Raw genomic sequence first — 14,284 nt, 5'->3', positions numbered from 1 at the left:
TGAGCTATCTGCCTTTCTCTCCTATATTTTTCTCTCTCTCTGAGAGGGAGAATGAGAGAGAGAGAGGCAGACATGAATGAGCCACCAGGGCACAACAGGAAGTGATCTGCAGTGTCATTGCTGTCACGTTGAAGGCCTGCTTAAGGATGGATTCAAACTGCTTATCGTGAGCATCCTACAAGACCACTACTCCTACTGGGACAGTTCACTTCGAGACGGCACAGACCAGGGCATCCACTTTCAGGAAATGCAGGCGTTCTTTGGCCGCCTGGTCGAGAGGGTATAAGGCCTCCAAGGGCGTCCCATTCCAGGTCAATCAATTCCTGGATGGCTTCCAGCATCGGGAAATAGCAAGAGCCTTTCTGTAGAGACACCAGGATGGGATTCTTCTTTGGTTCAGACATAGGGTCTGTGCCAAGAACTCCCAGGGTCTGTAATTCATCTGTGGTAAAAATCGATGCATTGTCCAGTATGGCTCCAGGCCTGGAGGCTTTTCCCCATCCTCCAATGAATCTGCATCTCCTACGTCATCCGTGGTGTCCAGGTCCCTGTAAGGGACACCCTCTTGATAAGGCGAGGCATGCTGATAGGGCTGGGAGGGCAAGGCCTTCCCAGTTGGGACTCTGGCCGGGCAGGGGAAGTAGTCGACTGCGCCTGAACAAAGGCTTGTAGGCCCTGAAAGAATTCCACCCAAGAGAAGGCTGCTGGATCTAAATATAGCCCAGGAGGAACTGGGGTAGGTGTGCTGAACTGCTCTCTCCCGGAGAGGGGGGGGGGGGGGGGGGGAGAGACACGCCGTCCCAGAATTGCTCAGGTCTGGGGGGCTGCCAGATAAGATCATGGCTGACCCATCCTTCGACTGGGAGAAGCCAGACTTGGAAAAGTTCTGGGAGTCCACCCCTCCCTGGGCTTCCTCACCCTGCTCACACAGAAGGATTCCAGGTCAGGCTGTGCAGCCCTAAATATGGCAGGCAATATGAGCTAAGAAAACATTTTTCCACATCAGCACAGTCAATTACTTGTGTGGCTGTTTGTTCCTGCTTGTCCATGGAGAATATATATATATATATATATTTTTTAACTTGGCACTATCGGGTGACATCACCCTTTGTGTAGCTGACCTTATCCCGCTTGTTCACAGAGAAAATTACATTCAACCCACAATATTAAAGTTACAAAACTTGTATTTGCACCTGTCTTTGCCGACATCCTTCTTGTCATCAGCTTCCTTTCCCTTATTTTTATCTTGTTCTGTCATAAAGTCAGACACAAGTTTCAGAGCACGTTCAGTGATGGAGACTATCTTCTGGACTGCCTGAAGTTCTTCTTCCGTTGGATAAATGGCTGCATGTTTAGTCATCACATAACGATCATCAGATGAGTCGGGGCGACGGAGAGGCTGTTCAAAAGATAGCAAAAGAATTTGATTTAATTTAAATTTAATATTTCTATTCTACCTTTTGCTGCTGGTCACTAACTTCAAGGAGGATTACAGTGAGGTAAATTGGTCAAATTATAGATGTATTATATTATAAGGCGTTACATTACAAGGTGGATTACAGTGAGGTTATTTCACAAGATGTTGCCTTACATGAAAAGTTTTTGATTGTTACAATGCTGATCATGGTGATACGTTACTGAGGGTGTCAATGTTGTCAATAAAATGAAGGTTATCATCTAAAATAATCCATGATCATACCCTTGCACATGTGCCATTGAATGTTTTTATAGAAAGTTATATATATTCTTAAACTATACATTACTGCTCAACTTGTTTAAGTATGGAGGTTTTGGATGTAAATTGCTTAGAGCCTCGGCAATAAGCAATCAAATGCAAATAAACTGCTTCAACTTAATTCTTTCCATTGCCAATCACTTCTCCCTGTTCTATGCATTCAACTCTTGACCATTATTCTACTACTGTATCATTTTCATAGCATCAGTAGACGTACACATTGCTGTCAAGATGCAGTCCCGATAATCCAAACCCTTTTCTCTAAAGACTGTCTTCAAAAGTTAAGTTTTTTACTTGCAATTTGAAAACATTCTCAAAAATATTTCTCCTATGATCAATGATTATAATTTCAAGGCAAGGTCTGGGTTAGACCAGTTTCTGATTTCCTACAAATAAGTAGATTTCAAAGTCTTATATGATGGTCATACATACTTTAAACAAAAAACAAAAAAAAAGTCTTTTTGTCTATTGATACACAGGGGAATTTACTATTGTACTTTTATACATGTGACTATTTACTTAATGAGTTTCTTTACAATAAGTAAAGCTATGCTCACAACAGCAATTAAGATTTAAAAGAAATTTCATAAAGAATTTAAACATGGCCAGGGAAGGGCAATGTGCAGCAAGTCAGACAGCTCTTTACCACCTCTGATAGTCTCCTCAACTCACCCTTGCCTTCTCTCCCCTTTTCTAGTCAAAATTTCCTATGTTGAAGCTGCATTGATCAGGTCATAATGTTAAATCCAATGCTGTCAAACAGCAGCAATGTTTAGAAAATAACCTTACATGTATAAGGGCATCACTTCCCTATTAAGTCCATGCTTTTGATCCCTATTTAATGTTCTTTTAAGTGTTTATCCATTCTCTCAAAGTGAGCGATAGCATACCACATACTTCTTTTTAAAAACCAAAGGGTTTGTATTCAGATCAAAATGTATCAGTTCTGCTCCAATACCTTGTAGCACTGTGCATTAAACTACTTTATTCGCAATTTCAAGATACACATTTTGCTCCCTTCTGTGTTCCAGATCTACTAGAGCTTACTACATTCACTTCTTCTCAAACTAACATGCCCTTGCAATACAAGAAGACACCTCTCTCCCCATTTTCAAATCCTGGCTGAAGATCATCTTTACTGAGATATTCATGAGCATACCGTCCACAGATGCTCATGAATAGTGACAAGGGAAGGCACATGAACTTCGTCCCCAAGGGAATACGGGTAAGCCATCTCCCTATCCCTGGATTGAGGTTGCTATAAGTTGGCAGGAATTCACCACTTATGTCTGGTTACCGGCTTTCAAGTTTTTAATCAAGTCATAAGAGATTTATTTTCAATAGTTAGTCCACAATGGCTTTTGAAGAGAATACTGAATGGCTGAGGTCACTGCAGGGGTTATATCTAGGGTGACATCAGCTTTAAAACGTGACTCGGTCTTCTCCATCTGCTAGCAGGGGAGCACATAATCCATTGATCCTGAGTCCATCTGGCAATACGCTAGGAAATTTTCCTTTCCCTGTATGCACCCAGATCAGTCCAGAATCCTGGGATGTACCAAAACTTCCCTAACCAAGATGGGACTGTGAGAATCCCGCTCAAAGTACACCTTCACCAAAATTGTCGACAACCAAGGCCTGGATGTCTAATTGGTAGTATCCGGCAAAGGTATGCAAAAACTTCCAAGTAGCTGCCCTACAAATCTCTTGTGGCGAAACTAGCCGACATTCTGCTCAGGAAGCTGCCTGGAAACAAGTAGAATGAGCCCTTAATTCCTCCGGGACAGGTCGACCGCATTAGATATATGTGGAACCAATAGCCTCCTTCAACCAACGTGATATAGTGGCCTTTGGCGCTTTCTGACCCTTTTTAGCACCACTCTATAGCAAAAAAAGGTGATCCAACAACCTGTTCATGATCTCAAGATACCGCAACAAGACCTTCTGAAATCCAGATGTCTTAATTCCTTTGCATGAGACATCACTCTTCAAATTTGAAAAGGCAGGCAGGGAAAAAAAAAAAAAAAAAAAAGACACTAGAATCCAAAATCCCCAAAAAGGGTTCCCTACATGAAAGGCCTTGAAGTTCAGAAACCTTTCTGGCTGAGCAAATCGCTACCAAGAAAATCACCTTCAAAGTCAGATCTTTTATGGTGGCCCTCTTAAGAGGTTCAAACAGTGCCTTCATACATACTGAGGACCAAGTTAAGGCTCCAAGAAGGACACATCTTACGAAGTGGGGGGTGCAAATGCTTCGCCTTTTGGAGGAAACTTATCACATCTGGATGCACAGCCAGAGTTGTTCCAAGAGCCTTGTCCCGCAAGCAGCCCAAGGAACCCTGTACCCTCAAGGAACTAAAGGACAAACCTTTTGTCAGGCCTCTCTGCAAAAAGGCTAGAATCTGTGCAATTGATGCTCGGCGAGGATCTACCTCCTGCTCTATACACCAAGACTCAAAGACTCTCCAAACCCAGACAAACGCCAAGGAAATAGAGGTCTTGCAAACTCACAACAGAGTAGAAACATGCTCTGGATATCCTCTCTTTCTTAACTGCCTCCTTTCAAAAGCCAAGCTGCTAGACAAAAACAATCCACTTGATCTGAAAATACAGGGCCCTGTCACAGAAGATTTGGAAGATGGCCCAGTCTCAGGGGGCTATCCCACTGCTAAATTGACCAAGTCCACAAACCAAGGCCTTCGTGATCACTCTGGAGCCCTGAGAATCACCTTTCCTGGGTGGACCTCTAGTCTCCTTATAACCTTGCCCACCAGAGGCCTTGGAGGAAAAATGTAGATCAGAACGTCATACGGCCAAGGAAGCAACAGGACATTGACCCCTTCCGCTCAGTGCTCTCTTCTGTAACTGAAGAAATGCAGGGCCTTGGCATTCTTCCAGGTTGTCATCAAATCCATGTGAGGCACGCCCCACCTGCGAGAAATGAGGGTCATCGCTTCCTGTGATAGCTCCCATTCTCTGGAATCTAACTGTTGTCGGCTGAGATAATCCACGTGCACATTGTGCGAGGCCGCTATCGAGGCCAGATGCTGTTCCAACCAGGACATCAACATTTCCACCTCCTAAGCAACTGCTTTACTCTTGGTTCCTCCCTGGTGGTTGATGCAGGCCACCGTAGTTGCTCTGCCTGACAAGACTGACTGCACGGTTGCGCAAAAGGGGAAGAAACTCCTGCAGAGCCAACCGTACTGCTCATTTCTAGGCAATTGATGGACCAGGTCACTTCCTCCACTGTCCAATGACCCTGCACTGACTGGGACTGACATACAGCTCCCCAACCAAAGAGACTGGCGTCGGTAGTCACCACCATCCATTGAGGAACCTCGAGATCCACTCCACGGCACAAATGGTCCCAGCCAAGCCACCAAAGACTGGACCTGGCGAACTCTAAATGTTAGCAGGAGATGAAACTGCTCTGACATTGGATCCCACTGGGATAGCAACGTTTTCTGAAGAGGTCGCATATGAGCAAATGCCTACGGGAGCAGCTCCAAGGTTGAGGCCATGGAACAGAGGACCTGCATGTAATCCTAGACCCTGGCACGCAGGCCTCCAACAGGTTCCGAACTTGACAATCTGTTCCTCCATGAGAAATACCTTCCCCAGTCGGGTATCGAAGCGTGCGCCCAAGAACTCCAGCACCTGCGAAGGCGAAAGGTGGCTCTTGGATAGACTGACTATCCATCCCAGCGATCTCAGGCGTTGCAACACCACCTCTATGCACCTCAGCAAAGGACTTCTGACCACCCGGATGGGCCAGTCGTCCAGATATAGGTGGACCAGCATGCCCTCCTTTCTGAGCGCCGCCACCACTACCACCATCACTTTGGTGAAGGTCCTTGGGGCTGTTGCCAGTCCGAACAGGAGAGTGCAGAATTTAAAATACCTCCCCAGGACCATAAACCTGAGGTACAGTCGATCCGGATGAATCCCTATGTGCAGTTACGCCTCCGTCAGATCCAGGGAAGCCAAAAACTCCACGCTTCTCATTACTGCTATGACAGACCGCAATCTCCATCCGGAAACGGGAAACTTTGAGAGCTAGATTCATCTTCTTTAAATCCAGAATTGGTCAAAAAAGTTCCTTCCTTTTTGGGCATCACAAAATAAATCGAAAACGCCCTGTCCCCTTTTTGTCCCGAGGAATGGGGACAATGGCCCCCAACAATTGTAGCCGCTGTGTGGTCTGCTGAACTATCAACTTCTTTTCCACTGAGGCACAAGGAGATACCATAAAAAGGTTTCTGAGCAAAATCCTTTTTTTCATTGGTAATTTTTTATTGCTGTAAAAGGCATACAATGATAGACAAAATATACAACATATAATCCAACAGCGACATCTATTTGAGAATGAAAGAGTGAGTATTGTATCCCCCCCCCCCCCCATCATGCTAAACACAGTTAATCTAAATCAAGTCCTCGGTCTTACTCTCCAGCTGTCAGTGACATAGAAACAAAGGTCCAGAGAATGTGCAAAAGCACCATTATACCGATGTAAAGGTCAAATGTCTCCAGGAAATATACGGTTGCCAAACCAAATTTAATTTGGAAAGACTGTGATATTTCAGCGCTGTTAATCGATAGAGAGTACATGTTCGATCTAAGCGACGCAGGATTTCGTCTGGGGTGGGTGGCTGAGGTCTTTTCCGTGTAAATGCTATCTCCATCTTAGTAGCCGTACAAATTTGTTGTATCAGAGTTTGTGCAGGCTCTGCAAGGGCATCATCAAAGATAAATAAAAGCGCCTGTGCTTTGGATAGAATGCAGGGAGTGTGGAGTAGGTCAGATATCAATGAAGAAACATATGTCCAAACAGGCTTGATAAAGGTGCATTCCCACCACATATGTAAGTAAGTTCTGAGTTGTCGACAGGTGCGCCAACATTGGGGATCAGCTCGGGGGTAGCAATGATGTAGTCTGGTTAGCTGAGCAAATTCTAAAGCGTAACCTTGTCCTATCTCGCTTAGAACCCACTGGTCAGTCGTGATCTTGACCTACTCCTCATTTTTATGAGTCAAAAGACCCCTGATGACGAACTGAGGAGTGGGCCTGCCTCGTCTCATTGTACAGGCATGGCTCTGCCACTATCTTGTCTGGAGCCATCATGGTTCGGACTGTGCCCAAGAAATGGCTGGTTCCAGGACTGCGACATATCCCTGAGGTCTGCCTTTGACCATCACTCGGAGCACTGCTCTGACAAATACCTTTGCCCCTAAAAACAAGAGTCCACAGGAAGAAAACCTTTGGACCCTCTTGGCTTGTCCTCCGGTAACTTGTGGACCTTGTTATCTCCCAGATTCTTTATTATCTGCTCCAAGTCCTCTCCAAACAGAAGTTTGTTCTTAAAAGGCAACGCTCCCAGCTGAGTTTTGGACAAGACATTCGCTGACCAGTTCTGTAACCAAAGAAGTTTCCTAGCCAAGACCACCATCTTTGTTCGAGTAGACATGCGAATAAGGTCATAAAAAAAAATCTGCTCCATAAGCAACTGTCACTTCCAATCGCTCCACCTGTTCATACTCCTGGGGTGTCATATTCCTGTCACTTTGCAACTGTTGCAGCCATCACAAACTAGCCTGGAGCATAAAGCTGCTGCAGAAAGCGGTCTGGATGCCCAGTGCTGACACCTCGAAAATCTTCTTAAGATACACCGCGAGCTTCCTGTGCAGATCCTTCAGAGCTGCTGCCCCCAGTTACTGGAATGGTAGTCCTCTTCATAACTGCCAAAACCGAATCATCCACCTTGGGCAACTTCAAGGGCTCCAGAGTGTCCTTGGGCAGAGGGTAAAACCTATCCATGGCTCTGCTCACCTTAAGGCCAGGCTCCGGAGTGTCCTACTCCCTGACCACCAGCTCTTTCACAGACTTGTGAAAAGGGAAGGTCTTGGCTATACCCCTCAAGCTGGATATGATCAGATCCACTTCCTCTGGGTCAGCCTGCTCCTGCAGAACTGATATTCCAAGTTCCGCCAGGACTGGCAAGATCAGGGGTCAGAGTTCCTCCCTTTGAAACATGCGAACCACCTTAGGATCACCACTCTCCAGTGACGGAGCCTTTCCCATGTCATCTTCTGGCCCTTGCGCCGAGTGAAAAGTATCTGCGTTGGGAGAACCATCCCCAGAAGGCAATCCCCGATAGACTCCTCAGAGGAACTCTCCTCTGTGGCCCCTGTTCCAGAAGGACCCAGGATCCTCCAAATCTGAGTGGCCCCTAAAGCCCCTGAAAGTCTGGCCTTCTTCCTGAGGGGAGGATCTGTTATCCTCCACTTAGAAGAGAGGTGCTCTGGGCCTTACGGGCCAAATAGGCTTTATGCAGCAATAAAACAAACTGGCGAAGAAGGGGAGGAACCCTCCACATCCTTCTCCAGAGGATACAGCTCCTCCCCAGAGAGGTCCCCTGGGGCTCCCTGGGTCTCCTCAGTTGAGAGATCTGCTGAAGAAAGCGCAGGCAGGCAGATCCCCTCCTCCTGCTGCAGCTTGTGCCTTGCGCGCGAAGGAATCCAAAATAGCCACCATTCCCACACTCAGCAGGAAAAGATCAACGGCCTCCCGTGCTGCAGCTTTAGGCCTGCCGGACTCCTGCTGCAAAGTCAATGCATCAGTGTGGTCCCCCCACCCGACATACCCTCCCTGCCAGGGAGGCAACTGTAGCAGCAGCTGGCTCCGGAGAGGTACAAGGAAGTCTCTCCGCATGCAGGCATGGCCCGGCACTGTAAACGACTGTGCGGTACTCAGAAAAGGAGACACGTTGGGAACCGCAAAGGGATAACCCCGCTCACCCAGAGCCCTTCTGCCACTAACTGGAATCAAACACGCTCCATCCTTTGCCTATTTGCTCCCCACCCCCCTTTTTGTTTTTTAAATAAACTTTAGAAAACAGACAGGAAAAAGTGAGAAACAGCAACTAATAGCCTTATCTGAAGGTGGCAGAGGCTTCTCCCAAGTCTCCGGAGGAGAGGGAACTGGACCATCAGCTATCACCCCTGGCGTGGATCAGTGAGCTATGAAGGGTCCCCAACCCCTACTCGTCCTCTTCTGAAAAACCAGAAGGGATGGTCCCACCAGGACCTGCTAATCTCCTGGGAGAGAAAGGAAAATTGGTTCTTACCTGCTAACTTTTATTCCTGTAATACCACAGATCAGTCCAGACTGCTGGGTTTTGCCTCCCTTCCAGCAGATGAAGACAGAGAAAAACTTGAAGGGCACCCTCTGATAGACTGGTGCAGCACCTGTAATTCCTTCAGTATGAACAGTGTCAAAGCAGATAAAGAACCAATAAATTTGCAACCAAACACCATATCCAAATCCAATGGTTAGATCAAAACTGGGAAATGGAATGCAAAAAAACTATGTACATGTCAGGAGCACTCTGAAAATTCAACTTATTTGCATAATCTTTTGCTAAAGTTGAAAGAAAAGAAATGAATTTGAGCAGACTTTCCCCACTGAAAATCCACCAACCCCCCCGTGCGGGTGACTGGACGGATCCGTGGTATTACAAGAACGAAAATTAGCAGGTAAGAACCAATTTTCCTTTCCCTGTATGTACCCGGATCAGTCCAGTCTGCAGGGATGTACCTAAGCTGCCCTACATGGGGTGGGACCTGGAGAGTCTTGCTCGAAGAACACTGCTGCCAAAACAGTCGATATCCGGGGCCTGGACATCTAAACGGTAATGCTTAGCAAAAGTGTGTAGAGACTTCCAAGTCGCCTCTCTGCAGATCTCCTGCAGTGGGACCAACTGACTCTCTGCCCAAGATGCAGCCTGAGACCGGATTGAATAGCCTTTAGACCATCCGGTACTGCACGTCCGTGAACTATTATGCTGACGCAATAGCTTCCTTCAACCATCGGGCAATGGTAGCTTTGGACGCCTTATGTCCTTTCTTAGGACCGCTCTATAGAACAAAGATGGTCTGAAACCCTAAAGTTGTTAGTAACCTCCAAATATCGAAGGAGAACCCAGACATCCAACCTCCTCAAGTCGCGAGCATGAGGGGACTCACGATCCAAATACGGAAAAGCCGGCAACTCCACAGACTGATTCAAGTGAAAAGCCAACACGACCTTCGGAAGAAAAGATGGTACCTTTCTAAGAGACGACCCCCGAGTCTGAAAACCAAAGAAAATGTTCCCTACAGGACAACGCTTGAATCTCTGATATTAGCCTCACCGAGCAGATAGCCACTAGGAAGACCGTCTTGAGCGTTAGGTCCTTCAAAGTGGCCCGTTTGAGAGGTTCAAAGGGAAGTTCGCACAACCCTCGGAGAACCAGATTCCGACTCAAAGAACGACAAACAGCCCATTCAGGGGGGGAGTTTCAAGTGCTTAGCACCCCTCAGAAAGCATGCTATGTCAGGGTGGGCTGCTAGGGACACTGTCAATCTTTCCCCTTAAACAGCTCAAGGCTGTTACCTGGACCCTAAGAGAAAACTATATGCCAATCCTTTTGTCAACTCTTCTTGCAAAAAAGCAAGTATATGAACTATGGAAGTGCGCCACGGAGAAACTTCCAAACCGCTACACCAAGAATCGAAAACCTTCCAGACCTGAACATAAGTGAGCAAAGTAGAGGTCTTACATGCCCGCAAAAGAGTGGAAGTGACTGCGTCACGATAACCCTTCTTCCTTAACTGCTTCCTTTCATAAATCAGGCCGCTAGACAAAAGTGAGCCGCCTGGTAGAAAAATACTGGACCTTGCCGTAGCAGATTCGGAAGATGACAGACGACGTGGGCCAGCCACCGCTAGGTTGACAAGATCTGTGAACCATGGCCTCCATGGCCACTCCAGAGCTACGAGGATAACCGACCCTGGGTGTGTCTCTATTCTTCTTACAACCTTGCCCACTAGGTGCCAGGGAGGAAAGACAGAGGAGACTGTCGCAGGGCCACGGAAGGACAAGAGCATCCTCTCCTTCCGCCCCATGCTCCTTTCTGCGATTGAAGAAACGAGCTGCGGGAGGAAGTGACATCACTCCCTGGAATGGCTGCCTAGGAGAAGAGCTCCCAAGCCCGATCTCTAAAAACTCACCATATTCAGAGCAGGACCGCTCAAAATAGAAATTTGATCAGCTAAAGGTGGAGAGTAATCGAGAATGGCGACGAGGAGGAAATTGAACGACCTGAAATGTTTTTCTTACGACCCAACGAAATCGCGGCCTCCCAGCACCGCTTCAGAGGAGGAGGACGTTCAGGAAGATGGCGGCGAAGAACCGCAGGAGCAGGCTGGAACGTCACTTAAGCAGCCGGCCCAAACGGCGGAACAGCTTCCCCCCTCGAGGGGAGACTTTCAAGCGTGGGTTGGGGACATGAAGGAAGCGATGTCCTCGCTGCGGGGTGAAATCAAAGATATGATAAGAGAGCTGCGCCAGGACTACGAGGTGCTTGGAGGGCGTGTGGGAGAGGCTGAGCAGCGGATTCGAGAGCTGGAGGACCGACAGGAGTCCCTGCAAAGAGAAGTAAAACTTTTACAATCTTCTAATAGTGAGCTGAGATCCTGGGTCGATGATTTAGAAAACCGGTCCAGATGAGGAAATTTGAGATTTCGGAGGGTTCTGGAAGAATCGGCCTATGCGGATTGCACGGCTGTCATAAAAGACATATGTGAATTGATCCTATATGATAATGATCCCCCAGAAGGGAGCAAGGCGATTGTGTTTGATAGAGCACACAGAGCTTTAACGAAACCAAGGGGGAATATACCCCGTGATATAATTGTGTGCTTCCATTCCTATCAAACAAAGGAAAATATTATCCTGTGCCAGGCAAAGAAAAGAAATTAAATGGCAGGGCTATTCTATAGAAGTGTTCCAAGACCTATCTGCTTTCACTATCAGGAAACGCAGGGAATTCAAGGAAATTGTAACCATGCTGCGGAACAGGGAGGTCAAATATAAATGGCTATTTCCCTTTGGACTATCTTTTAACATAAAAGGATCTGCAGTGAGAGTTCAAACGGTGGAGGAAGCTAAGAAAGCGCTGTTAGCTGGATGGCCGGTACCGGTAAACGCTGAGGACACCTCGCCAGAGGAGATAAGACAAGCGGGACACTCTGCAACGGTGGCAAAGGGTCCAATCTGGCGGCAAGAGACTGCGTCGGAATTCGGGAGGCCCAACTGCATCCTCAGATCCACCACGTTGAAACCTTCCTCTCCGCAGATTGCGGATCACAGGTCGTTTAATTTTCCTATGGAAGGTCCTTGGACAATTGATTCTATGACTCTGCAGTTTATGTCTCTTTGGTTACAGCTCCGGCTGAAGGTTGAGACTTGGTTTCTTCACTGTTTGAAATGGAAGATAGGAGGTCGGGCTCGGGCTCCTGGGAGGGACCTCTGAGCGGTCATTCTTTCTCTGTACGAGTGGGGAGGGAGGGGAGGGGGAAAGGGGGGTTTGGGACTAGGGTATATAAGGGACTACATTATCCTTGGGGGGTGAGGAGATTGAGAGGGAGACTGCGCGAGTGCTATATTATGCCGGTTAGACATGCTGGGATAAGAAAGAGAGAAGCTAAAATATCAAATGGCGAGTACTATTAAAGTGCTTTCCTGGAACGTAAAGGGGCTTCAAACCTATCATAAACGCAAGAGATTGTTGCAGGATGCAATCCAGGCTAAAACAGATATTTTGTTGTGTCAGGAGACGCATCTTCGCAAACGACATGAGAAATATATGATCTCCCATCATTTCCCAGTCCAGTTTTATGCTGCAGGTACAGTTCAAGGGAAGTATAAAGGGGTCGGAATTCTTTTCTCAAAGAATTTGACGGTTGATGTGCAAACTGTGATCAGGGACAAGGAAGGCAGGTATTTACTCCTGAAATTTAAGATTGGCCATCAGTTGTATACATTAGTAAATATTTACACGCCAAATGCAGGCCAAGGACCCTTTTTCAATCAGATAGCAGCGTTATTGCGGCAATGGACTGAAGGTATGGTACTGGTAGGGGGTGACTTTAATATGCCTTGCTATCCCTATTTAGACACAAGCACGGGGAGCTTGGCGTATTCAAAAGCCCATAGACAATGCCTGAAGGCCCTTATGAAAGAATGGGATCTGGTGGACCATATGGCGACACCTACATACTTCTGAGAGAGATTACACTTTCTTCTCTGCAACCCACAACTCATATTCGAGAATTGACATGTTTCTCATTGATAAAGGTTTAGTTAATTTCGTACAAGAGACCAGTATTGAAGTAATTACGTGGTCGGATCATGCAGCGATTGGGTTTACTCTGCGGGGACTAGGGGATATGGGCGGGGACAGGTTTTGGAAGCTTAATGAAAGCCTCCTGGACGATGAACGGGATGTGCTTCATTTACGGAAAGTCATGGAGCAGTATCTGGCAGAAAACGAGAATGGAGAAGTTCCTCCTATGGGTGTGTGGGAGTGCTTCAAGGCGGTAGCTTGGGGCAAATTGATTGCGCAAGCCATCCATGTTAAAAGAGAGAGAGAGTGTCAGCGATTTAATATCCTTCAGAAGCTGGGGAAGTTGGAGATTAAAAATAAGAGACAACCGGAGCCTGCTACAAGTCAGCAACTGAAAATATTGAGGCAAGAACTAGAGCAGATAGACCTGCGATCTATTGCCCACCAATTAGATAGGGTAAAACAAGAACATTTTGAGGGGGGAAATAAAGCGGGTAGGCTATTAGCGAGGCGATTAAAGGCAAGGATGGGTATGAACCAGATCCTTAAGATTTTGGATGAAACAGGAAGACAGCTGACTGAGAACATGGCCATCAGAAATAGATTCACTAGATTCTACCAACAATAGCATTCTAAGCGACAGGATATAATGCAGAGGGGCATCCAGGATTATCTGTTGGGCATTACTCTCACCAAGTTGGGAGATGTGAACCGGGACATGGTCAACAAGGAAATAACTGAATTTGAGGTAGGACAAGCCATTCAGGGCTTGAAACTGGGAAAATCTCCAGGGGTGGATGGATTTTCGGCAGGGTTCTACAAAAAGTTGAAGGACGTCATTGTTGGTCCGCTGACTAAGGCGTTTAACTCTGTTACAGGGAGGCGCTCTTTCAGCACAATCTAATAAGGCGGGTATTACTATCTTGGCGAAACCAGGTAAAGACCCCACGCAGTGTGGGTCTTATAGGCCAATCTCCCTGATCAACCTGGGATTTAAAACTCTTGGCCAAGATTCTGGCTAACCACTTGGGTTCTATGTACTGCGTTAAGTTCCATGTAAACCGATATGATGTACCTACGAATACCGGCACATAAAAGCTTTTAAATAAATACATTTCCTTCACAGAAGTTTCAGGAATTCTAGGAATTTACCAGCCTTAAGTTTTTATTACGGATCCGGTTTTCCAGATTTTCCATTTTTCTATTGATTCTCTTTTATTAGCATTACATTCTGTTCAACCAACCTTTTCAAATCTTCTTTAGTTTACTCTATAATTTGATCTCTCAATATTATCAGCAATTACATTATTAAATCAACATTTTCCATTCTTTTTACCAATTGTCTTAATGATAATGTAAAATTCTTATTTATCACAACTAAA

The 14,284-nt window shown here is 46.4% G+C and overlaps 1 protein-coding gene across 1 annotated transcript in view; it reads right to left on the bottom strand.

Annotated features, from left to right (window-relative positions):
- The window catches only part of ZFR (zinc finger RNA binding protein), a 312,134-nt gene that overhangs the window by 99,016 nt on the left and 198,834 nt on the right, over nt 1-14,284 (bottom strand). Inside the window, 1 exon segment of the mRNA XM_029579284.1 lies at nt 1,192-1,399. Within this exon segment, the coding sequence (XP_029435144.1) occupies nt 1,192-1,399 (208 nt within the window).

The sequence above is a fragment of the Rhinatrema bivittatum genome, chromosome 1, assembly GCF_901001135.1.
Source record: "Rhinatrema bivittatum chromosome 1, aRhiBiv1.1, whole genome shotgun sequence".
Lineage (NCBI taxonomy): Eukaryota > Metazoa > Chordata > Amphibia > Gymnophiona > Rhinatrematidae > Rhinatrema > Rhinatrema bivittatum.
The sequence above is the reverse complement of the archived record's forward strand: the minus strand, read 5'-3'. Positions and strand labels throughout refer to the sequence as shown.